Source organism: Girardinichthys multiradiatus, chromosome 14 (genome assembly GCF_021462225.1).
Source record: "Girardinichthys multiradiatus isolate DD_20200921_A chromosome 14, DD_fGirMul_XY1, whole genome shotgun sequence".
NCBI classification, from domain to species: domain Eukaryota; kingdom Metazoa; phylum Chordata; class Actinopteri; order Cyprinodontiformes; family Goodeidae; genus Girardinichthys; species Girardinichthys multiradiatus.
Window position 1 is genome coordinate 20,021,446 of NC_061807.1, and position 26,642 is coordinate 20,048,087.

At 38.8% G+C, this 26,642-nt stretch overlaps 1 protein-coding gene across 1 annotated transcript in view; it reads left to right on the forward strand.

The window, feature by feature from the left end:
- The first annotated feature begins 848 nt into the window (after positions 1-848).
- Positions 849-26,642, forward strand: part of pcxb (pyruvate carboxylase b) — a 424,891-nt gene continuing 399,097 nt past the window's right edge. Inside the window, exon 1 of the mRNA XM_047386393.1 lies at positions 849-1,284. Coding sequence (XP_047242349.1) covers positions 1,283-1,284 — 2 coding nt within the window. The 5' untranslated portion in view covers positions 849-1,282. The remainder of the gene's footprint in view (positions 1,285-26,642) is intronic.

Genomic DNA, 26,642 nt, shown 5'->3' on the forward strand with positions numbered 1-26,642 from the left:
TGTACAAAAAAAAAAAACACTTGATGAAATAGAAGCATGTTATTAATAGTATAAAAGTTAGCATTTTACTCTATATGAGGTGTTATGATAAAATTATGCTTTTTCGCATTGACGTTTGTGCATTATATTTTGTTAAATAAAGTAAACAAAAACAACTAACATCAAAATGAGAACCAATCTCCAGAGTGAAATGGAGGGTTGCAGTGTTTTTTTTTTTTTTGTATATAACATCACAGAATACAGCGACCCTGTATGGAAGAAGCGGGTATATAAAGTAGTGGGTATATAAAGTAGTGGATAGATGGACACTAAAAGTACCAGTAATATTTTTTAGGTATATTTTTCTTGTCATTAGGTTGGATACTCTTTGCTCTTTTTTTTTTTTTTTTTTACATCACTCCCCACAAATATCAACATCCAACAGAAAAAAATATATCCATCCTCTTTTCGCTAAGGTTTTATGCTTTTCTTTATTTTAAAACCTAAAAATAGAAATAAACTGGTGGTTCATCATTAAGGACAACGAAGTTCCTAAAGTTAATGTTTATCAAAAAATACAAGTTGTCTTTTTTTAAGATCATATAACATTTGCGGCTCTAAATAAGTTTTATTTCTTCCATTTATAAATGGCTCTTTTTGTTGTTACAGTTTGCAGACCGCTGTTTGAGTCTGACGTGACCGACGTCATGTCGGGGTGTTTAGTGATCTTTAAACTCTGCCGCTCACCTCGTGCTCTGTAGCCTCCTTTATGATTGGCTGATTAGCAGAGGAGAGGGGGCGTGCCCCCATTACGTCATGCCAAACACAGAGAGAGAGATTAAAGCTTACCGAGCGAGGGAGAGAGATTAAATAGGAGGCTAGCGCAGCAGCACAGTGCTATATCCTCCAGACGGAGAGGGACGGTACCAGCTGCTAGCTACGTTAGCCGCAGTAGGCAGTTAGCACCTAGCTCCAACAGCACTAGCTCCTTTACTGACCCATGAGGGAGTAAGCACGGAGGGTCAGAGTGACAGTGTGAGAGTCGTAGCTCTGAGTGTCCGCTCGGCTGTCCCGAACTGTCACCCTGTGCTTGCGTGAAGCTGCGTGAGCCTCAGAGATAAAGAGAGAGTTTGTGCACATACAAGCCCGCATATCTCCCTCTTCCTGCTTAGCAACGTGTCCGTAAAGGTGTGTGAGAGAGACCGCATTAGCGAGAGAGGACGAATAAACCCTGCCTGACTGTTTACACTCGGTGTCCGGTTACTTGGCAGCAGATCCACGTCGCTTACTGAGCAGCACCAGCATGTGAGTACCAACGGGAGAGAGTGTGTGCGTTTATGAATGAGTTGTGTGCGTGGGGCTTGATTGCGTTTTGCGTCAGGACGGAGCATGACTCCAGAAGGCTAACTGACCTGCATGTGTCTGGGCTGCCAGCATGGTAGCAGTAACTACACAGTTGTTACTCAGGGACATCTGCAACTTTTGGGTCTTCCTGCACCACAGAAACATGGCTTAAAAAGTACCCGTACCCATATTTAAAACCTTTTTTACATTGATTTTATCACTATTTTTAACAATACTTAACTAAACAATTAATTAACCAATTAACGGATTAATTAGGTAGTTAAATAGTTAGCTTTGTAATTTATTTATTTTATATTATTTTGAATATTTATTACTAATTTAATAATGTTACTCAACTTTGTCTTGCATTTGGGGTTTCTTTTTTAATACAGTGCCCTTTACAATTATTAGCACCCCTGGTCAAGATGTATAAAATAAATCTTTTATTGCAGTAACACAGTCTTACATTGAAAAGTCTGGAAAACTTAAAATCTTATTCCTATTAAATAAATATAGGAAAAACATATTTTAACATTTGTAATTTACTTTTTTAAATCAATCTGACTGTCTCTAGAAACGTTTAATTGGTCGGTTGCTTCAGTCTACCCTGGGGTTTAAATATGACATGACACAGAGCCCCATTTCTATTAGCCACTCTTCAAAAGGGGAAAAATCAGATGGCATGCCATTCAGTTAACTATAGTGCCTTGTGATAGCATTCATAGACCTTTGACGTTATTACATCTTGTCACATTGCAACAACAATTTTTCTGTCTTATTTTCTGTTAATATTTTATTAAGATTTTATGTAAAAGACCAATACAAAGTTGTGCATCATATAAAGTGGAAAGAAAATTATATGTGGTTTGTAAATCTTTTTTTTTACATAAAGATCTGAAAAGTGTGGGGTGCATTCATATTAAAGGCCCTCTAATTCAATATTTAGTAGGAACCACCTTCTGCTGTGATTACATCTGCAAGTCTTTTGGGCTATGTACAAATTCACACCCCACTTTCTTGATGCTTACTTAAAAGAAAAGTTGAAAGATGTCTAATTTTTCTTCCACTTCCCAGTTATGCACTATTCTGTTCCAATAAAATACATCCAAGATAGTTTGTTGTGACATAAAAACTGAAAACGTTCAAAGGTTAGGAATACTTTCTTTTTAAACTTTAGAAAGTTTGAAACAACTAGGCTGGGTAACGACCGGAGTTGATTTTGCCATCATGCACAGTGAGGAAGATAGTGAGGGAGGTAAGAAAATCTCCAAAGCTCATTGTCAGAGAACTGCAATAAAAATGGTGGTCACATGATCTCCAAGTCTCCATAATAATTTCATGCATGCCATCTGTTGGATCTAGAGTGAAACTAAGTATGTGGAAAAAAAGAATCTCAAGCCCTTTAAGTGCGGTGAAGGATGTGTGATGCTATGGTCCTGTTTCTTTTCCACAGCCACTGGGAGCCTTGCATGGGGTCATATACTCTTAGAAATGCCAGAACAATTTAGATTAACATCTGGTGGACTCTGCCAGAAAATAGACATGTTTTTTTTTTTTTCAACAGCACAGTAATCCAAGACAAATGCCACCAGACCTAGATCCTACAGAAAACATTTGGGCTGAGCTAAAGAGAAGAAAGGACTCAGGAGAAGTGAGGATTTCACAACTATTTAACTAAAGGTTTTGTACGCTTCTTTACCAGGGATGCAGGTTTGCATAAATTGTCTGCAATATCTGGCAAAAAAAGTATTTAAACATTTTAGTATCTCCAATAAATGATGTGAGTATTCACACAAGCAAAAATCAAACTTGATGAGCAATGTGGAAAAACAGTCAGTCAGTCATTTTCTACCGCTTATTCCAAAGTGGGCCACAGGGGAGCTGGTGACTATCTCCAGCAGTCTATGGGCGAAAGGCAGGGTACACCCGGACAGGTTGCTAGTCCATCGCAGGGCAACACACAAACAACCATGCACACACTCATTCATACACCTAAGGGCAATTTAGAGTGACCAATTAACCTAACAGGCATGTCTTTGGACTGTGGGAGGAAGCCAGAGTACCCGGTGAGAACCCACGCATGCACGGGGAGAACATGCAAACTCCATGCAGAAAGACCCCCGGCCGGGAATCAAACCTAGGACATTCTTGCTGCAAGGCAACAGTGCTACCAACTGCGCCACCATACAGCCCTTGTGGAAAAACAATTTAAAGTAAATCAATACCTGAATGAATGGAAAGGAAAAAGACCATTCTAATAATACCTGACTGCTTCCTGTGGTTAGAAATAAAAAAAAAAATTCTAAAAACCATTTTAAATGTCAGTTTTTAACACTTTAACTCGATGTAAAATAATTTAAAAAAAAACTAGTTTGATCACTTTTGAAAATTTTTGTGATTTATCTCTTTTAAATTTCTGTCTGGTATTAAAAAGCTAGAAAAAAATAAAACTTTTAATGGAAAATGATTAAAATAAATCACAGTTACATGACAAGATTACAAGAGCTATGATGCAAAAGGTTTTAAATATGTAATAAATCATTAGCCAAAATGTGCATTGTTTCTAAACCAAAATAAATATGTGTAAGGACATAAGGGTGTAATGACACTTTGCCATGTTGAAATTGAGATAAAAGTTTAGAACCCTCCATGTCTTGATTAAACCATAAAACACTGGTCAGGTCTACAGATGGGATCATTCAGGGTCAGTTTACTTGAAATTTATAAAGACTTAATAATAAAAACCACAGGACTGGGTAATTCCAGGAAGAAACCAATGAAAAACATGCAAATTGGGGATTGCTCCCAACACTCCCAACAAAATGAAGGGCATTAAACACTGTTACCTGAATAGCTTCAATGAATACTTAATGTTACTTTTTTGATATTTTTATAATTGGAGTTATTTTCAAATCCCAAAACTGTATGGCGTCAAGCACAGAAAAAGCAAATTTATAATCAACCTATCACCTTTGACTGCTGTCTGTACCAGCTGGAGAGGTTTCTCTTTCCACATAAAGGACAGAGAATAAATCCCAGTTCACATGTTGAAACCTGCAGAGGGCTTGACATGCTTATTTTCAATTAAGGCCACAAATTAGCTTCAGTTCTCCTCCCCAGCCCTGGAGGGCAAAATATGGTCTGATTTTTTTTCTTTATTTCCAAACCTTTGTGTATCTTTCATGGTGTTGTGTCAGAATCATTTGAGTGTTTACTCGTCCTCAAAGCAACCTTTACTCTTTACTGCAACCAAGCAGGAAAACATGCTTAACAGCTGTCTCATCGTAGAGCTCAGGAGGGCCCAGTGGGAGCTGTGCACCGATCTAGCTGAGTGCACTTAACTTTGATCAGTCATACACAGAAACCACAGTGCACATGGGTGTGAAAGAATATTTGCCATGGTTTTTGCTTTATTTTGGTCATTTTTCATGTTTTAGATCATCAAATGAATGTTTATTTTAGACAAACAGAACCTGAGTAATTACAAAGTCCCTTTCCCACACTCAGGTCTGATTACTGACCTATGAATTCACTTAATAAGGACCTGTCTGACAACATGAAGTAGGCTAAAAGACCTCAAAAAGCAACACATCAAGACATGATCTAAAGAAATTGAAGAACAGATAAGAAACAAAGTCACTGACATCTATCTGTGTGGAAAGGTTTGCAAAGCAATTTTTAAGGCAAGGCAATTTCTAAGAAACATGGAACAATGGTAAACCAAAATTACTCCAAGAGCCCAGTGTTGGCTCATCCAGGAGGCCACATTATAATAAAGGACAACACCTAAAAAACTGCAGGCCTTCAGGGTGAAATCCACTGCTGACTAAAAATAACACAAAGGCCAGTTTCACATTGGCCTGAAAACGTCATTATTATCCCTCAAGGTTTGGGAAGGATATTCTGTGGCCTGACGACATTGAGGTGGAACTGTTTTGGAATGTGGGTGTCTTGATACATGTGGTACACAACTAAAACAGCGTTTTTGTGAAACATGGTGGAGGTTGTATTATGGTGCGAAACCACTTCTCTTCTTCAGGATCTGGACAACTCGCTGGAACTGATGGAATCCACAAATTCAGTAGCAGAAAATCTTGAAGTCAGTTTTTGAACTTAAAGTTTCAGTAGGGAGTTCTGAGAAAGCTGTGGACTTGAGCCTGAAAAATTGAACTTACAGGTCCCTCCCCCTTGCTCTCTGCTGTGCCCTTCCTCAACAGCCGCTCCCCCACAGCGGAGCCCTTTGTGAACGCACAGGCTAGTAAGCAGGACCACCGATGACGGCGGATAAACAGCTATGGCATATTCACTGATAGGGACAAAACATCAACAATATGCTTTACATTGACTATGACCTGCCCATACATTTACTATAAAATTGGTCCTGAAATTATTAGCACAGAGCCATTAGCACAGCTGTAGCACACCAGCCATCTTGAGCTTGAATGACGGTATGTGCTGTGCGGGGTAGGGGTTGAGCAGTGCGTACATGAGTGTTATTGGCATTCCTAAGACATTTCTCCTGGCTCGTATTGGTTGTTTCTGACTGGGAGTGCTGTATTTCTGCAAGTGGTAATAGGACCACTGGGAGGAGCTTGATCTTTTTCACAGATTATTTGTCTCATATTGGGCTGCACGGTGGCGCAGTTGGTAGCACTGTTGCCTTGCAGCAAGAAGGTCCTGGGTTCAATTCCCGACCGGGGGTCTTTCTGCATGGAGTTTGCATGTTCTCCCCGTGCATGCGTGGGTTCTCACTGGGTACTCTAGCTTCCTCCCACAGTCCAAAGACATGCCTGTTAGGTTAATTGGTCATTCTAAATTGCTCTTAGGTGTATGAATGAGTGTGTGCATGGTTGTTTGTGTGTTGCCCTGCGATGGACTGGTGACCTGTCCAGGGTGTACCCCGCCTCTCGCCCATAGACTGCTGGAGATAGGCACCAGCTCCCCCGTGACCCACTATGGAATAAGCAGTAGAAAATGACTGACTGACTGACTGTACTGCCAGGACATAGTGACAGTTTTGATAAATATGTAAAAAATTAATGTTTACAAAAGTTACCTACTGTTCAAGCACACTTGGACATTTATCCAAAGCACACCAACAAGTCCACATCTAAAAGGCCTACTCAAAGTTCAGTTCTTAAATTCAACTGAGTTGATATGGTATGAATTAAAACAATTCTGTAAGGAAGAGTGGGTCAATATTTCTCAACAGCAATGAAGCAGACTCATTGCCAGATTTTGCAGAACCTTGATGGCGGTTGTTGGTGCCAAGAGTGGCAAAACCAGTCAGCAGGTTTGGTTGGGCAATAATGTTTTCACATACTTTTTCCCCCTGATACATGACATAATCATTTGAAAACTGCGTTTTGTGTTTATCCAGGTTATCTCTGTCTGGTTTTAAAGTTTCTTTGTTTATCTGAAACATTTAATACTTAAGTTGTTAAATTGTTGGTTTAGGTTTTAACATGTGATAGTTCTATATTGGTGAATCTGCAAACCTGAAGCAGTTTTAAAGTTTTGCTCTAATGCTGACAGGCCTTTGCAAGTAAGAAATTATCAATGAGGAAGGAGGGGATAAAGAGGCATCTTAGGTAAATTCAAGTGGAAACTAATGTATTGCAATGCATGCATGTTTTGAGAGTGGAAAGCCAAAACCAGCACAGCCTGAGGCAGAAATTACTCATGTGTGCTGTATGATGTTACCTTGTGTTTAGGGCACAGTTGTCCTGGGTAATCGAATGAAAACATGAATAAATGCATTGAGTGAATGAAAGAATTAATGAATGCATAAATGAATGGATGGATTGTTGACGCTAAATCATTTTTCTCTTTCTCAGTCAGTGGTTAAAATTAAAACTAGATCACATTTCTGTGGTCGGAGTTACACTGATTTATTTGTAATTTGTAATAATTCAACTTATAGTTTAGTTGTTAGGAAGAAAAAAATATTTAGCATCAAACCTGATACTACAGAGAATGTGTCTCTCTTTGCAACATGTATGTTTGTTTAGGGACACTTTAGATGTGATTGACTTCCTGTAATTTAGGTTTTTTATTTCATGGATAAAGATCAGTTTATGTCTTTTGTTAGTTGCTCTGTGAAATGTAAACATACTTTCTCACCACAGGGTACAGATCTTCACTTTGGACTGAATCAGACATGCTTTGAAAACTGAGGCTTTCAGTTGCTTTTCCTACATTCCTACATTTATCATGCAGCTGAAAGAAATTTTACTATTTTTGCATTTGTATAATTATTTATCTTCATAATTAATTAAAGGGGATCTCTGGATCCCCCCAGAGATCCCATAAGACACCAGAGGGTTACCCCCACAGGGCATACGCAGCCCTGGCAGGAGCAGTCTGGGTGAACTAAGGTCAGCCAAGCATAGTGAGCCTACTGCTAGCAGCCCAGAGCCCATGGACCTGCTGGACCATTCAGAACCATTTTTTGAACCCCAGGGACCAGTAGGCCTTTTAGTACCATTTTCAAGAAAATATGTCTCCAGATATTAGTAGTATGAGTATTTTTACAAATAAACCATACAAAATGCCCTCTCAATTTAGGTAAGAACAAAAACAAACTGCTACAATTGATGACTGATGGTACGAATGACAAAGGACTTAAATTTATTTCATTGTTTTTTTCCATGCAAAATATAAAACATGTCAGTTCTATTTTTTTCAGCAAAGTAAAAAAATGATTTTGTGACAAATCTAGACAAGTTGCAGCTAATTTCTGTTTAAGGAAGTCAACAAACCAGGAATTACTTCCCAGCATTTCGCTATGTCTCCTTTTATTCCCACCTGTAATCATCCTGAGCCACACCTCATTCACCTGTGTCATGTTCTCCTCCTTTGCTTGTTTATTTAAACCTCAATCTGTGCACATTTTCTTTGCCCGTTCGTCTTCGTCTCTAGTGTCAAGTGTTCCAGCCTAACTCCTGTCTTCTAGTGACTTGTGACCCAGCTTGTATGTTTTGGACTTGCTTCTGTTATGGATACCTTTTTTGGACTGGATTTTTGTGTACTGACCTTAGACTTTATTAAAGGATTGCTGAATTTATGCCACTGTGTTGAGTCTTGCATTTGAGTCCTCTCTTCCTGTGCTTTACAACAGTTTAAGTTTTTGTTAAATCTATGAAAAAACAAAAAACAAAACAATACTTTTTTTGGAGCAACAAGGGATTTCCCAAAAAAGCTATGGCATACTGTAGACAGTGAACTGAAGGACGATGCATCCTGTCCCTGCTAGATTTTCTGAAAGTCAAGACTTTTAGACACTGAAGATGGTTTTTTAGGCATTGGTTCTGGATTTGCTAAATGTGCTGAGATGTTGTTGCAGATATCGCACGCCACAGTACGTTTAGGCAACAGAAGTTGTAGCACTTTGTGTTTTCACACCAATACAGCTGCAACAAACTATTCAGTGGCTTTAAGTATGTGCATAGCTTTGATATATATATTATATATTAAAGGATGTCAAATATTTATGGTGGTGGTAATTGAGTGAACCAGGAAAAGTTGACTTCTGTTGCATAAACACTGTCAGCCAAATGTTTGTTTGAGCCAAAGTTGAGGCTGTGAAACAGGCCGTGTGTATTTGTGTGTCACAACATTGATCTTAAGGAACTTTGATCCCTGTGAGGTTAATGTGTGAGCCAGCAGACCAGTGCTCCCAGTAACCTTTAACTTCACAGTTGGGTCTTATCTGTTCGTATAATATCCTGTTCCACACACACCAAGAATTACACAAATTGCCAATAAGGTCAACATTTCAGGATACTTATTAATTCGTAATAATTCTTAATGATTCCTATTTCATTCTAAGTCAGTTTTTGCAATCCTTGAACTATCTGAAATTAGTGGTAAACGTTTTAACTGTTCAACGTTTTGGTGCAGTACTCTCGAATCCAAAAAATCTCAGTTTATTCCTAACAAATAGGTCATTCTTAGGTATTGTAACTGATTACTAATAGATTTTTAGGCATTTCTGGGCATCCTTAACACAATCAGATATTTGTGAAGAATTGTCTTGACCGCTCAGACCTATTGTACCCCCTAAAACTGTCCAGATCTCTCTTCTCCCCTTGAATAAAAAATCAGTCACTTCATTTAAAACATTTTTTTTTTAAATATATATTTATTGGCTTTTTAGTACTATAATAGACTTCCACAACATCATTCAACTCCCTTACCTACCCACCTATACAAAAACCGCACATCGTATAACAAAAGCTACACAGTCAAAGTAATATGAGATAAATTCACCACAGTTTGAAACAAAACATTCCAAAAGCACACAAAGAAACAAGGGCACACACAATACCAGGCATTAGTTCTTTGATAATTTACAATCACATCACTGGAGGGATTTTAGTACAGTGTTCCATATTTTCTCAAACATGTTTACTCTGTCCTCATTGCAATATCTCAGTCTTTCCAGATGTAAAGTGTTTGCCAGTTCTCCCAGCCACAGATCGAATGTGGGTACAAAGTCCTTCTTCCAAACTTTCAAAATCAACCTTTTAGCGATCACCATACCAAACAAAAGGGCAACTTTCTCGTATTTATTGGCTGAGGCCAAAACCTTAGGTGTTCCGAAAATGGCAACAAGTGGATCCGGGTCCCACTGTTTCCCAAAAGCTGTGGAAAGGAAATGAAAAATGTTCTTCCAGAATGTGTGAAGCTGCACACATGACCAAAAGGAGTGAAACAAGTTGCCCTTAGCAGCCTTACAACGAGTACATATTGGTGACACGTCCGGATAGAAAGTGCTTAATTTTTCTCTCGAATAGTGAAGTCTATGCATTTTTTTGAATTGTATAAGATTGTGTCTGGCATTAACCGAACAGTCATGTATATTTTTCAAACCTTCTTCCCATGTTTCATCAGATATCTGCTGCCCCAACTCATCCTCCCATACCCTCCTGATGTTAGTCATGTCCACCAATATATTGTTGAGAGTCTTATAAAAGTATGACACCGCCCCCCGACTAATCGGATCGAATTTGTTTATCATTTCTAGGGTTTTGTGTTTGGTAAAATTTCCAAAATTTGATATGTTTTTACTAACATAGTCCCTGATCTGTAGAAAACGAAAGAAACTTGACCGAGGAACATCATATACCGAGCACAGCTGAGCAAAAGATGCAAAAATACCGTCAATATATAGATCCCCTATCGCACGGATACCTTTCATTCCCCACATCTGGAAAACGGCGTCTCTGAGACCCGGAACAAAGGAATGGTTTTCACAAATGGGAGCATCAAAGTAGACTTTCGGAGTTTTTATATAATTCTGTATCTGCTTCCAGATTCTTATAGTATCGCCAATAACAAAATTATTATTATAAAGTGTTTTCCTAATTTTAGTAGGACTGTTAAGGAGGGCAATCAGGGACGTATTGTGACAATGCAGTCGTTCTAAGGATAACCAGGCTGGACAAGCATTGTTGGATGAGTGCGGGCCCTTCTTCCACCATGCTATAGCGGATAAGTGAGCTGCCCAGTAATATAATTTGAAATCTGGCAAGGAGAATCCACCTTTTGTTTTTGGTTTACATAAGTGTTTTTTGGAGATTCTGACATTTTTATAGCCCCAAATAAAAGGGACAATAATGGAGTCTAACTGTTTGAAGTATGACATACCTATAAAACATGGAACAGAGTGGAATAAATGAAGAAACCGTGGCAATACCACCATTTTAACAGCGTTAATCCTACCAGCCATTGATAGCGGGAGAGTCTTCCAAACATCAATATTCTGCTTAAGTTATAAGATTTTATTCTGCCAATTCAATTGTAGAAGCTTCTCTGGTCTCCTCGTTATAGTCACACCTAAATATGTGAAGGTGTTATGGGTTATCTTAAATGGCGCCCACTGCAAAAATGTCAGATCGTCTCCTGATGTGAGGAGCATTGCTTCACTTTTATCCCAATTAATGGAGAAACCAGAGATGCTGCCAAAGGTTTTGATAGTCTTCAAAAGGGGAGACAGTGACACCCGTGGGTCAGAGACATATAAAAGTATGTCATCGGCATAAAGCGAAATGTGATGTTTATGACTAAATATCTCGATAGGCAATATCTGGGGGTTTTGCCTAATACACGCGGCCAGGGGTTCAATAACAATTGCGAAGAGAAACGGAGAAAGCGGGCAACCTTGACGCGTCCCCCGGTGAATACCAAAGGGACAGGAGATATTTTGGTTAGTGATAACAGAAGCAGTTGGGTATGAGTAAATTATTTCAATCCATTTTATAAATAGAGGGCCAAAACCAAATGTATTAAGAGCATACATCATATATGGCCATTCAACTTGGTCAAATGCACGCTGTGCGTCTAGTGAAATAACCACGGCCTCGTCTGTATGGTTTGAGTATAGTATATTGAAAAGACGCCGTAAATTGAAAAACATGTGTCTACTTGGCAAAAAGCCAGTCTGATCTGGATGGATGATTAAACTTATGTATTCTCAGAGTCTGTTAGCTAGGATTTTCCCAAGAATTTTGGTTTCTAAAGGTAATAAGGAAATTGGACGATACGAAGAAACAACCCCCAGGTCACGACCAGGCTTAGGGATAAGCGAGATATTGGCTTTGTATAAAGTAGGAGGAAGTTTATCTACTAGCTTAGAGTGGTTAAACATACGCAGAAGTAAAGGTGATAGTTTGGGGCTGAAAGCTTTGAAAAACTCAGCGCCAAAACCATCGGGAACTGGCGCTTTATTATTGGGAAGAGCAGAGATGACTGATTCAATCTCCTGCAGAGTTATACTAGCTTCTAGCACTTCTGCTGAGTCTGACGGTAGTCTCGGCAGGATTAGGTTATCAAAGAATCTGTCCATCTTTTCAATATCTAATTTTCCCTGCGATTGATAAACCTTGGCATAGAAGTCTGCAAAGCAGTTGTTAATTTTATCTGGATCTGTGAGGAAAGTGCCATCTTCAAGCTTAATACGATGTATTGCTCTCGATGCCTGCAGCTGTTTAAGCTGTCGAGCTAGTAATTTATGCGGTTTGTCGCCCAGCTGAAACCATCTTTGTTTAACTTGTACCAGCATCTAGAAACATTTCTTGACATAATAGAATTATATTCATATCGCAGAGCTGTTATTTTCTTAAGAGTATCTGGACTCTGTTGTAGTTCATATGAGTTGTCTAGGCTAGTCAGCAGATTGTCTATTTCATTCAACCTTAACTTGGACTCTTTGTTTTTTGCCGCCTCGTACGACACTATACATCCCCTTATGACCGCTTTCATAGCTTCCCAAAGCATTGAGTCATCCACATCCCCTGTGTCATTCGAGCTCAAGTATAACTTGATTTCATTTGAGATATAAGAGCAAAATTCTTTATCCTTCAGCAGAGCGTTATTCAGTTGCCAATTGCACCTGCTCTTCTTATAATCTAGTTTAAGATTCAAACTCACAGGCGCATGATCTGATATGTGAATATTACAGTATTTACAGTCTGATACTGATGCCAGCAATCTAGAATCTAACAAAAAGTAATCAATCCTAGAATAGGATTTATGAACTGCAGAAAAGTATGAATAATCTCTCCCGGTGGGGTATAGCAGTCTCCAGATGTCAACCAAATTATGAGAGTTTAATACATTTTTAAGAGTCTCTCCACTCCTGGATACACCAGATTGAGGGCGTTGTCTATCCAAAACTGGGTCTAAGGTTAGATTTAAGTCCCCTCCAATGATTATGTTAGAGCTAATCAAATCTGGCACTGCATTAAAAAGGTTCTGAAAAAAGATGGGATCATCAAAATTGGGCCCATATACATTGATTAATGTCACTGGTGTTGAATTTAGCTGCCCGCTTACAATCACATATCTTCCCCTATGATCTGAAATTATCTGATTGTGGGTAAACGGTATATTTGTTCTTATCAATATTGCTACCCCCCTCGTGCTGAAATTTGACTGATATATATGAGAAGCCCATGAGGGGCTAAGAACCTTAGCAGCTGTTTTCTTAATGTGAGTTTCCTGAAGAAAACAAATATCGGCTTTCAAAGAATGAAGGTGCGAATATACTTTGCCTCTTTTTAGAGGACTATTTATCCCTCGAACATTCCAGCTGATCAAATTGACCCCGCCCGTGCAATACTTATATGGATTAGTTAACATTTGTTTGTGTGCAAGCTATTAACTAACTGTTACATGACTGCGAAGCTACCTATAGAGTATTCAAAATAGACCGATGTGCAAAAAACATCCCTCCCCAAAAAAAGTCTAATCCCTCCCAACCCTTCCAGAACCAGTCCAAATATTTACAACTGTGAGAAAACAGTGTTAAGGCCTATCACTACAATCATGGGAAAAAGTTAGTACACCCCATGATACAGTAGCTCGTAGAACCATCTTTAGGGCATTTTTTGTTCTGGTCTTTCCGGTTATGGATTTGTTGGTGAGGATTTGTTGGTGAGATAATTGTTCCCTTGCATGATGAAGATTGGACCTCACAAATGGCTCCAGAACATTTTAGCATACATTCACTGGCAACTCAATGTCAGAACAAGCAGTGTCTCTACCGTGCTTGACAGTAGTTGGGGTACTTGTGCTGTTAGGCTGTGTGTGGTTATGACGGCATATCTCTTTCCATTATTCCAGAAGTCTTTTGGTTTGCTCAGATGCAACTTTGCAAGCCCAAGTAATGCTGCTGTGATCTTTTTAGAGACAAGAAGCTTTCTCCTTGTAACCAAACAGGCCATACTTGTGCAGTGTTTTTCTTATTGTACTGTGATGAACTTTATTGTTTAATATCGTAACTGAAGCCTGTAGAGTCTGAGATGGACCTCTTGTTTTTAACATTTTCTTTGAGTATTGCATAGTCTGATCTTCTTGTGAAATTGCTTGTCTTAATTTTTCAAATATTGAATCATTTTTCTTGCTCTAGAATGATGGAGCTAATTGTGTTTTTATTGCCTTGTAACCCTATCTAGATTGATAGGTAGCAAAAACTCTTTAACTAATAGCCTTGCCATTGTGTTAACACACACCTGTATGCTCCAGAGAAGCACCTGCAAACCTCTTGCATTTAAAAAGGTGTTTGCACTTCATGTTTGTACAGCAGGTGTTGTTCAAGAGAATAACAAGGTAATTTCCTTAACCTGGGAACACACATGTTTTTTTTGCCCAATTTGTAGCCCCGATTCCCAATCAGAAAAAGTCTAGGTCCATCTGCAGTGGTTGGGGAGAATCAGCAGGGTGAGTTGGCACAAAAATCAGTTTCTCTGAGAGGGGTTGAAATCTGTGTCTGGGGAAAAGGGGCAACATATCCTTTAACAGGCTGCATAATAAGAGGTGGGCAACATTTCTCTCTAAGATATTGACTTGTTGAGTAATTAAAGGGCCAAACATTAAACACAGGCTCAGGATGGTTTCCACTTCTGTTAAATTATTTCAGATTTCAGAACTTCACAATCAGAGAAAGTCTGCTTTTCACTTGACATGCTTAAACAGCATGTTTTTGTGCTGACTGGTGCTGAAGTGCTCTGCAGTTATTTCACAATTAAAACTGAAAAAGCTGTTTTTTTAGACCCAATATCTGCTTCACTTTTTGTATTAAGGAGATTATTAACATTGTGCAGTATTCTTTTTAAGTGAGAGTTTTCCCTTCCATTTTCAATACTGCCAATAAACCTCACCTGAAGGAAGTAACCTCCATTTATTAATATTAGACACCTTTTTTATATAACATTTCAGGAAAAACCTTTTTAATTAGTTAAATAACAATTTGATTACTAGTATAATTTCTGAGATGCATTAGTCAGGTTTTGAATCCGATCGTTGCGCATGCACTGAAGTTTTTTAATGACCTCAGATTCAACGTGGATCAGAACAAACCTTTAGTATTGGTATCACTGGACCTTAGTTGCATCTTTTTATGCTGTTGATCACAAAAGTTTACTGACAGACTCAAGCAGATTGAAATTTATGGATCTGTCTTTGTGTGGTTCTCCTTGTATCCAGACAAAAGGCAATTCTTTATACAAATATAGGTGATGCTTAATTGAAATTGTGATGATTTATGCTGCGGTGTTCCGCATGGTTCAATTTTAGGTCCCACACTTTTTCATCCTTATATGCTTTGGTCAGTGTCGTCCGGAGACAGTATTAAGTTTCATAGTTAGGCCAACGACACTCAGCTCTGTATTGCTTGTCCTGAGCAGTTGATGCACTTTTTATGCATTTTAGTAATTTTAGTGTCATTTTCCTATGACTTAATCAGGACAAAACAGACGTTTTAGTTATTGGAACTGAACTTTAGAGAGAGAAACTCACTGCACAACAAAAATGACATGAAATAAAATGTAATCTTCTAAAGAACATTGAGGGAATTCAACCATACATGATTATTGATGCAAGCTTGTTAGTTGTTTTGATTTCTGTATAATCACTTTATGTTACATTTGACTGTTTGAGAGTGCTCTATAAATAAAGTCAGATTGGTGGACTAAGGGTATTTGATGTGTATTAATAAACATGTTTCAGATGGATATGGTGGATGACACTGAAAGGGCTTTTTCAGGTGAGCAGAAAAATTTGTTAAAATATGCAAAATTGGGATCTGTATTGAAGAGCTGGGTAGACACTAAATACAGACTGTCTAACCACAAAGTTATGGAGGCACAGGGAGATGTGGTGATTGCAGTCAGAAAACATGACTTGGATCTTGGAGAATAATGCTTTAAATTAAATGCTTTGAAGTAAAACTTGCTTAAATCTGAAACAAGAACAGCCCCTCTGTCCTAAATGTTTGGTTACACTGAACAACAGGACAAAGGTCACATTCCTGTGCCTGTTGGAAAGAAGCAGTGATATTTCTGCCAGAGGGCTTCAGCTTTTGCCTCAGATTACTCCCTGAATGGTTATATTAAAAGTTAAATGATCTCAGCTAACAATTATAATGGTAATTTAGGGTGTTTTAACACCTGAGGTGTTTAGTCAGTTTAAAAAAAACTCTGGTTCATTACCCCTCTGTAAGTGTGGTTTGTTTGCGTAGACTTGAACACAGCAATCGCACTAGGGTGCAGACTAAAAGAACCTACCGAGACCGTTTGGAGAAGGTGCTCTCAGTGCGGTTCCAAATGAACTCTGGAGCAGTTTGTTTATGATGTGAACGTGATCCAACCTTAATACAACGCAGCTGCCAGGTGTATGCTGCATGCTTGTTCCCAACACCTTCTCGTAGCTGGGTATGGATTGCATTGTGGGATGTGCTAAAAAACTCCTAAAAGACAGTAGGATGCAACTTTCAAGGTGTACTCTCAAAATCATTTGGTATACCTTCTCAATACCTTCCAATAAACAGACTGAACGTTCTTGCAAGGTTTTTTGTTAGCTTGGACTGTTTTCTGTGTGATAAGAAACCGAACCACGGGAAAAACAAATTCAACAAATGATCCGGGCCAAAGTAAATGAACTATAGGTGTGAAAAAACACTGAAATTGAGCTGTTTTGCGGCAAAGAAGAATGGGCAAAAAATTCAGTTTCTAGGCGTGCAAAGGTGGTAGAGACATGCCTGTGATTCCACTGTGTGACTCAAGGGGACTGAATACAAATGCACGCAACATCTTTCAGATAGTTCTTATATGTTAAATATTGAAATTCATGTATTATTTTCAATCCATTTCAGAACTATGCACTAATTTGTCCCAATAATAATCCCAATAAAATCCCAATAAAATGCCCCCAGGCCGCTGAATGCCTGGCCACTGTCTCTCTGTGTTGCCGACTCTTTAAAAAACAGCTTAAGACCCTTTTATTTAGACAAGCTTTTAGGTAAATGTTCTACTTATTGCTGTTCTTTTATTAGATGTCTCTGTTTTGTATTAAGCCTATATTTGAATCTATTTTATTTGCACTCTGTAAAGCACTTTGTGATTTTATCTGTGAAAGGTGCTATATAAATAAAGTTTGTTTACTTACTTACTTCCTTAAATTTGTAGTAAAGTTTTGTATATTTATTTTAAAATCAGATTAAAAAGGATGAAGAACTGAGTCTGGAAAAAGGTGGACCTTTGACATGAAGAACGTAAAGTGTCCTTATTAAAGCTAAAGGTTTTTGTTGGCTTGGTAGCACTTCTTGATCACTGTTAGAGTTAAGGAGGACTGTTTGAGCATCATCTGTAGTTTGAACAGAGTGACTGAGAAGATATGGGTTAATATTTGACATATTTGACGCAGACTCCTTGTCACCAGTACCACAGTCACAGTTTAGATCTGTGTGCTAATCTAGTCAGGGTAAATCTCTTTTCTGAGCATCCTGACGTGATAAAGCCACAGCTGTCACCAGTGTTTCACCAATACTTACAATCACCACTTTATCCCATAAAACAACGTGCATCTGTGAGTCTATGCATGGTGATTTATTATCATCGTCCTTCAGTCAAAGCCACCTTGTAACTGCTTTAGATTTTATTCAGTTTTCGATCACAGGTGATTTGGTTTGGCTTTGAAGTGCATACACGCTGTTGTGAGCTAATGTGATTTCACCCGCTTGATGGTGAGCGGACTTTGGTCTTGTTTTTGGCCAGACGATGAGGACGGTTTAATATTTGTCAGGATTTAAGAACCGTCTGTGAGATGAAGCAGGTCCCTTTGATCATGCTGAGATTACAACTGATGACAAGTGAGAACCCTTTTATTAATCATGTTCTCATGTTTGTTTGTTTTTTGTTTGTTTATTAGGTTTTTATTTTCATTCATTCATCTTCTATTTCCATAGTGGGTCACATGGGAAGCTGGTGCCTATCTCCAGCAGTCTATGGGCGGGAGGCAGGGTACACTCTGGACAGGTCACCAATCCATTGCAGAGCAACACAGAGACACTTAACCATGCACACACACCCATTCACACCTAAGGGCAATTTGAAGAGACCAATTAACCTGACATTCATGTTTTTGGACTGTGGGAGGAAGCCAGAGTACCCGGCGAGAACCCAGGCATGCACAGAGAGAACATGCAAACTCCATGCTGTTGTGATTTTGAATATGAATATATTGTTTAATATTAATACTTTAATATTTTATTAAATAATATTTCGGTCTGTTAAGGGTTGTCCTATGAATACTATCCCCTTAAGATGGTGGTGTTGGGACAAAATTGAAAGGGATGAGCCGAGCTCTGGCATTATTGAACAGCAAAACTCTGTACACACAGAATGAATTCAAACAATTTCGTAACAATCAAGAATTTATTAACAAAAATAAGTAACTGAAAGTCAAACATATTTCAATCAACATACTCTTTGCTATGCTAGAACAACCCAACTAAACTACCAATCAGAATGAAAGAATAAGGAAGACTGACGGGCTATGTAAAATATAAACAAGTTGATCACAGATGGTTGAAAATTATGACCAAAAGAGTGATGCAATATTACCATGCAATGTTATTTATGTTTGGGAACCAAGGATTATCTTGAAATATCTGGAAATGAAGTTGAGTTAGTCTTGGAACCAACTTTGGCAATAATTGGTATACCTTCAAACAGCCATTCACAATGCAAGATCAGATTAAACATTATTTTAATAAAATAACATTTAAAACAATTATTCGCTGAATAAAACCAACCTTCTGGATGACTAATTCTCAATGGTGTTCAATTAGTTGGCTTTGCCTAGTACAAATAATATTTAAGGAAATATTATTAAAGCAATGTTAAAATAATATTTAAGGAAATATTTTGAATGAGGACCAACAACTTTTCTGGGTAAATGATCTTCAGCTGACTCAAAGTGGGCGAGCACGTGTTCTTAGCCGTTAGCGGTTGGAGCAAACAAAAGAAGCTTATAGCTGGTCACCAGAATCAAACACATACCTTTAAAATACCAGTAATAAAAGGGTTCAAATGCATAAGCGTGGACGGTGCGTTATGGCCGATCTTCTGTCTTTAAAAAAAACCACCCTTTAGATAAAGTTTTTCTTAACTTCAAAAACACAACACAGAACACATCATTAGCTGAGTTTCTCAACACAAACAAAACAAACGTCATTAAACAAACTTTATTTAGATTATTTAACTCTAAACTAATCTTCTCTGCCCAAACACCACCTCTTACGTGAACCGTGCTGTGAAGAAGTTGTCCTGGGCATTAAGGAAAACATCTACGTGTTGGTAAACAAAGGATTAGCTTGCAGCTAACCTCCGTAGCTGTGGGGAAGGGCTAGTAGCTGGCCAGGCCGAACTGTACGACAAAGGCAGGTTCGGCTCCTTGAGTGGCCGCGATGTGGTGGGGTACCTGGACTTCATTTCCAGGTCGTGGGGAAATCCGCTTCAATTAGGGCTGCTTCTGGAGGTCTCAGAAGAAAAGCCAATTCAAGCTTGTCTCATTCCCCCCTTTATATGAATGAATGCCGGATACTCAAACAGCAAATCATTACTTAACTTTTTTTGCATGTGATCGTAGTCACTCTGGATCCAAGTTGAAGTGTTATGTCTACTTGCCAGCAAGGAAACATAACTGCTCTCCTGTCCGGTTCCGACTGGACTCCACATGGAGAGAGATCTGTTTGTTGGAATGAGGGGTTGTTATTCAAACAGTGACATCACGGGAAGTCTGCTGTTGCCCCTCTTGTTCCTGTTCCTGGCTGTGCTGGAAGAAGGTTTCTGTGATTTATTTTGAAAACTCCAAAAAAGATCAAATTGGCCTTTAATATTTTAATCCATGGCTGGACCCAACAATACAGAAAGACCCCCGGCCGGAAGTCAAACCCAGGATCTTCTTGCTGTAAGGCAACAATGCTATCAACTGCGGCACCGTGCAGCCCAGATTTTTGCTTTAAAGAGTGTAATTTATTCTACAGGTATGAAGCTATTTTATTACACACCTCAGTATTTCAATTTATTTTAAACTTTTGGAATAATCTTTAAGTAAAATGCAGCAATGTTTAAAACAACCGCAAACTTCTTTATACTTTACGTCCGAATAGTCAGACGTTCTTTTAGTCTTTAAAAGTTTTCTTGATTCTTAAACCTGCAGAAAGAGAGAGGAAGAAACACCACATAAATAAATGCAAATCATTGAAAAGTACAAGTACAGAGGTACTAATCGGTACAAGATGTATTTAGTGGCAACCGCAGCTCAATAGAGTATATCTGTGTGTCTGTAAACACCTGAATCCAATGTATGTGTGAGCGCACTTCTGTTTATAAGGTTTCTCCATACGAATATTCAATAGCTGGCATGAGGAACCACAGACCTACCCTGCAGGACCTAAGGCGGACACATGAGATTAGAGCCACAGACATCGAGAGGCTCCCCTCAAAGCACAGGAGACTCGGGAGGACCAGATCCGGAGCAGAACCAGTCATGGACCCAGAGACCCAGGGGCACACCACACCCAGCAAAGGCTCGGCAGAGTTTCTTTAACTCAGCCCGATTGGAGGATATTTGGGTTTAAACAACCAGCTTAAGGTCATTTCACAGCATTTCAAATTGATTAAAATCGAGACTAGTCCACCTAAGTCTTCATTTTGTTTTTTGTAGTTTGACCCGTTCAGAGGTGGACTTCGTGTTTTTCTGATCACTTTTTCGCTCCATAAATCAAGGGTGCTTTGGGCTTAAGCTCACAAACTGATGGACATTCAAGCATGTGTTGCCATCATTGCTTTAGAAATTGTGGGTTCTTATGTGACCTCCTGAATGAGTCGTTGATGCTCTCTTAGAGTACTTTTGGAAGGACGGCCACTTTTGGGAAGGTTTACGACTGTTCCATGTTTTCTGTATTTGAGGATAATTGTCTTGTTGATGGTTCATTGGAGGACCAAAAAGGGCTCTGTAACCACTTAGAGACTGACAGATGTCAATGACATTTTTTTTCATCTGTTCTTAAATCACTTTAAATTGGTGCTTCATGTCTTACCCTTTGAGATCTTTTAGCCTATTTCATGTTGTCAGACAGGTTCTACTTAAATAATCGCTTGATTCTAGTGTTCAGGCACTAATCAGGCCAAGGTGTGAGTTGTTAAATTGAGGCAAGAAAATGTGGTTCATCATAGTTGGTCTGTTTTTTGTCATCTAACCCATTTAGGCTTCGGGGTGGTAATGTCATGGAGCTTTGAACAGAAAGCAGCTTTCATTTTCACTACATTTACTTTCTCACAATTCCATAAGAAGTTATTTCTTCTATGTCATTATTCTAAGCTAATTCTGTGTTTTTGTGAGTTGTGAGAAAGACCTCTTTTCTCTAAAACGTCTAAGATGTCATGCTTTATGTCTATACTACAGTATGTCTTTACTAGTCTACAGCCCAAGTAACTGTGCCCATTTATAATGCTTGCACAGCCACTTGCTTAAGTTAGACTTTTGCTGATTTGTTTCTCAAAGCATCAAGGACAAAATGTAAAAACTCAAATATTTTTACATCTCTTGTATGTTTTGCTGGCTGCCAAGAGCCAAGAACAAGGGCGTACAGGTCCTTCTCAAAATATTAGCATATTGTGATAAAGTTAATTATTTTCCATAATGTAATGATGAAAATTTAACATTCATATATTTTAGATTCATTGCACACTAACTGAAATATTTCAGGTCTTTTATTGTCTTAATATGGATGATTTTGGCATACAGCTCATGAAAACCCAAAATTCCTATCTCACAAAATTAGCATATTTCATCCGACCAATAAAAGAAAAGTGTTTTTAATCCAAAAAAACGTCAACCTTCAAATAATCATGTACAGTTATGCACTCAATACTTGGTCGGGAATCCTTTTGCAGAAATGACTGCTTCAATGCGGCGTGGCATGGAGGCAATCAGCCTGTGGCACTGCTGAGGTCTTATGGAGGCCCAGGATGCTTCGATAGCGGCCTTTAGCTCATCCAGAGTGTTGGGTCTTGAGTCTCTCAACGTTCTCCTCACAATATCCCACAGATTCTCTATGGGGTTCAGGTCAGGAGAGTTGGCAGGCCAATTGAGCACAGTGATACCATGGTCAGTAAACCATTTACCAGTGGTTTTGGCACTGTGAGCAGGTGCCAGGTCGTGCTGAAAAATGAAATCTTCATCTCCATAAAGCTTTTCAGCAGATGGAAGCATGGAGTGCTCCAAAATCTCCTGATAGCTAGCTGCATTGACCCTGCCCTTGATAAAACACAGTGGACCAACACCAGCAGCTGACACGGCACCCCAGACCATCACTGACTGTGGGTACTTGACACTGGACTTCTGGCATTTTGGCATTTCCTTCTCCCCAGTCTTCCTCCAGACTCTGGCACCTTGATTTCCGAATGACATGCAGAATTTGCTTTCATCCGAAAAAAGTACTTTGACCACTGAGCAACAGTCCAGTGCTGCTTCTCTGTAGCCCAAGTCAGGGGCTTCTGCCGCTGTTTCTGGTTCAAAAGTGGCTTGACCTGGGGAATGCGGCACCTGTAGCCCATTTCCTGCACACGCCTGTGCACGGTGGCTCTGGATGTTTCTACTCCAGACTCAGTCCACTGCTTCCGCAGGTCCCCCAAGGTCTGGAATCGGCCCTTCTCCACAATCTTCCTCAGGGTCCGGTCACCTCTTCTCATTGTGCAGTGTTTTCTGCCACACTTTTTCCTTCCCACAGACTTCCCACTGAGGTGCCTTGATACAGCACTCTGGGAACAGCCTATTCGTTCAGAAATTTCTTTCTGTGTCTTACCCTCTTGCTTGAGGGTGTCAATAGTGGCCTTCTGGACAGCAGTCAGGTCGGCAGTCTTACCCATGATTGGGGTTTTGAGTGATGAACCAGGATGGGAGTTTTAAAGGCCTCAGGAATCTTTTGCAGGTGTTTAGAGTTAACTCGTTGATTCAGATGATTAGGTTCATAGCTCGTTTAGAGACCCTTTTAATGATATGCTAATTTTGTGAGATAGGAATTTTGGGTTTTCATGAGCTGTATGCCAAAATCATCCGTATTAAGACAATAAAAGACCTGAAATATTTCAGTTAGTGTGCAATAAATCTAAAATATATGAATGTTAAATTTTCATCATTACATTATGGAAAATAATGAACTTTATCACAATATGCTAATATTTTGAGAAGGACCTGTAATTGACTAAAACAAAATCTATATTTTCCTCCTGAGACTTACATTAAAAAAAACATTAAAAGGCACAAAAATCTCTGCAGATTTCACTGGAATTGAAATGAAGGATCTGTCGCTTCAGCACCAAAACCAAACTCCCTGAAATTGCGTGGCTCTAGCAGAGTTCTCGGACCATAATGAGGATTCTTTCTATACCACAGCTTCATTCTTATCTTCATGTTCAGACATTGAACTCAGCCTGCATTCTTTCATTCACTTTATGCAAGGAGGTGAGAAGAAAAAAAAGGAGAAGACAAAAATGATAATCCTGCACAAGTGTAACCGTTTCAAGAGGAAGAAATTAAGATGTCAAATAAGTTTAAACAGATGTTTTAGGGGGACTGAATGAAAGACATGACCTTTGTCTTTTCTTATTACGTTCACTGCTTGTTTGCTTACCCTAATCGAACCTTGACTGCAAAAAAGTGGACGTGAAACATTTGTAAGACTGCCGGTTTGCAAGAATTTACAGTAGAAATGTGGGTCATAAATACCTGCAGAAGATCAGCTGCAATCGGAAAGACAGGGACACATCAACTACAATGTCTGACGTTACAATAATCAGAGATTTTTTTTTGTGATTGAATTAGTCAGAATTTGCAACCACAACTTTACACATTAACACCAATCAGGATATCTCTTTCGTCTGCTGGGGCACAGACACCCCATCAATAGATTTTCAGAGTTTTGAAGATCAAAAAGACTCTGAGATGAAAGAACAAATTTCAGATTAATCGGCATTAGAACCCACTGTGCTGCAAACTGATGGCATTTTGATATCTTTTTCACTTCTCGTCAGTACATTGCAGTGACTGATTTCCACAAAATCTTAAAGGAGACAAGTCAAACTAAGAAAGATTTTAATTTCCAGGCTAAAACAAAAATAGTACTTTGCAATAAATATATAAGAGCTGAGCACGGATTTGATTAATTTTCTCATTAGACCACATTAATTGATTTATAAACTCTTCATTGACTAATTGAGAGGATTTATTACTTGCTAGCCTACTGTTGACATATCCAACAGTGACATATCCAACTATAAGTATACACATTTTTTGGGGTAATTTTTAAAGACTATAACTGAGAAAAAACTTTTTTTAGAGGTTAATGTGCTATTAGCTCGAGATAAAAATGTTAAGCAAAAATAACAAAATAACATAAAACATTTGTTTTTCATTGATGTTGCCTGATTGTTCTAGGTTCTGTTTTGCACCGGATTTGTTTATAGTATATGTATCGTGTGTTAGCATGACCTTAAGCCCTCCAGGATCTGAATGACTGTTTGAACACTTAGTAATCAGCAAATAGGTCCTTTCACATTTCCTTATTGACTGTTTACTGTTTATTACATCTGCACTCTGTGGCGTTTTGCTATTTACATGGGAGGTTTCTGCACCCCCGCCATCAGTTTCAGCCTTATTATGGAGGATGAAGCATTATTGATATTTTTTATCAGCTGATGGACAGCATGAAAAGATGCAGATGAGAGAGTTTTCTGTAGAGTGCTGTGTACCAGTAACCCCTACCCCCCCTGTTTTGATCAATAATTTTGAATATTTTTATATCTTTAGTTTGTGGTGTAAGGAGTCATATAAGCAGAATCCAATATCTGTATTATTTCTGTGTTTTTAACTGGTCATTATGAGCTAAAGGCACTAAGTCTCTGAGGCCTGTAGTTGTTTTTTGAGTGATGCTGCCAATATTGTAAATTAATATTGTTCTTATAATGAACTGCCGCTTTTTATTCATACTTATCTTTGTCCTCCTGCCTTCTCGTCTTTAAATACAATGCCAGGGCTTCTTTTTGGCAGTATTATAAGTACATTTTATCTGAAAAGGCACCTGAAGAACTCATGACTTCCCTTGGTTTACCAGCAACATGCCTATATGTGCAGTCTTGTGGTGTGTTTGGTCCTCCACAGCTGGGACCTCAATTTATTTGGGAGTGCAATGCACACAATCCCTGTGCAAGAAGCCACGTTGCATGGATTGGTCATTTCCGAGGCTTGGTAGGAATGGCCATTTATCGTACACAGGACCTAGACAAGGTTACATTGAGACAATAAGGTACCATAACCTCATCACAGACGTTCAAATCATTCTACAGAGTGATGAATATGTTGTGTCATTGATGCAGTCCAGAAGACACTGCAGAGATCATCCTGATTTTCCTGATGTCCTGATCTGTGAGACCCTGGTTCAGTGTTTTTCCAGGGTGCGGGGGGGGGGGCATTCCTGATACCTGCTACAAAACATGAAAAACGTTTTTTCCCCCCATTAAATCAGCTTTTATGATGCTTACCGAATATTTCTAAGATACTTTTAAACCAAGAAACATGATTAGAGCTAAATAATATATCCAAGTTTGCATGTGCGGATTACTCTTATTGATTTATGCATGCAAGTAGTAGATAGTTTTTCTTAAGAACCCAAACTTTTGCTTCCCTAAGACTTTTTCTCTCTTTGTAACATCACAAAATAAAAAGCAGCTGTGCAGCAACTGAAGCCTCGTTTTTAGTATCTCTTGTTTCTTCCCTGCTCTCGTCTGGCCTTGGGAAGCTGTATCTGTTTCACTGTGACACATCGTTGCTTTTGTGTTGCAACAGTGTATTGTTACAGCCTGGCTTTCCACAGCGTAATCAAGGCTCATATGTAGTCCAAAATGACAAAACAGTGGTTTGTTTTAACACAGTTTGTTCTTCAGTGCCAGTCAAAGGCTTTAGTAAAGAAAAAAATAACTTTCTTATATTTTTGTGTAACCCAGTTGGTGTCAAATATATTTGATTTAGTGTTTCACTCTTGTAGCATGAAGAACAGCTTTTTTTAATTTTTTGTAAATAAGTATCACTCTTCTACAGAGAATTATGTGATTATATTTAATTGATTTATACATTTCTGTGAATATGCAAAAGCAGCAGTCCAAAAAAAGGTAGCTGAGTAAAATATAAAGACCCTACAGGTAGACAAGAGAATCCACTTCTGAATGAAAACAGAAACAAAACAAAAAAAATCCTGGCTTTATTTATAGACTTTGTTGCAGTGGCACCTTTAAAACGTGGCCTCTATTGGCTGCAGTACCGCTGTGTGAGCACCGGGTGGCAGCAACAGACTGCCAGTGAGGCGCTGGCTCGCAGTCAGACTAGAAGAAGACTTGTGCAATCTGTGCATGCTTCAGTGTGTGAATTTGCAAGTGTCTGCATATTGAATGAGCTGCTGAGCGACTGCTTGAGGT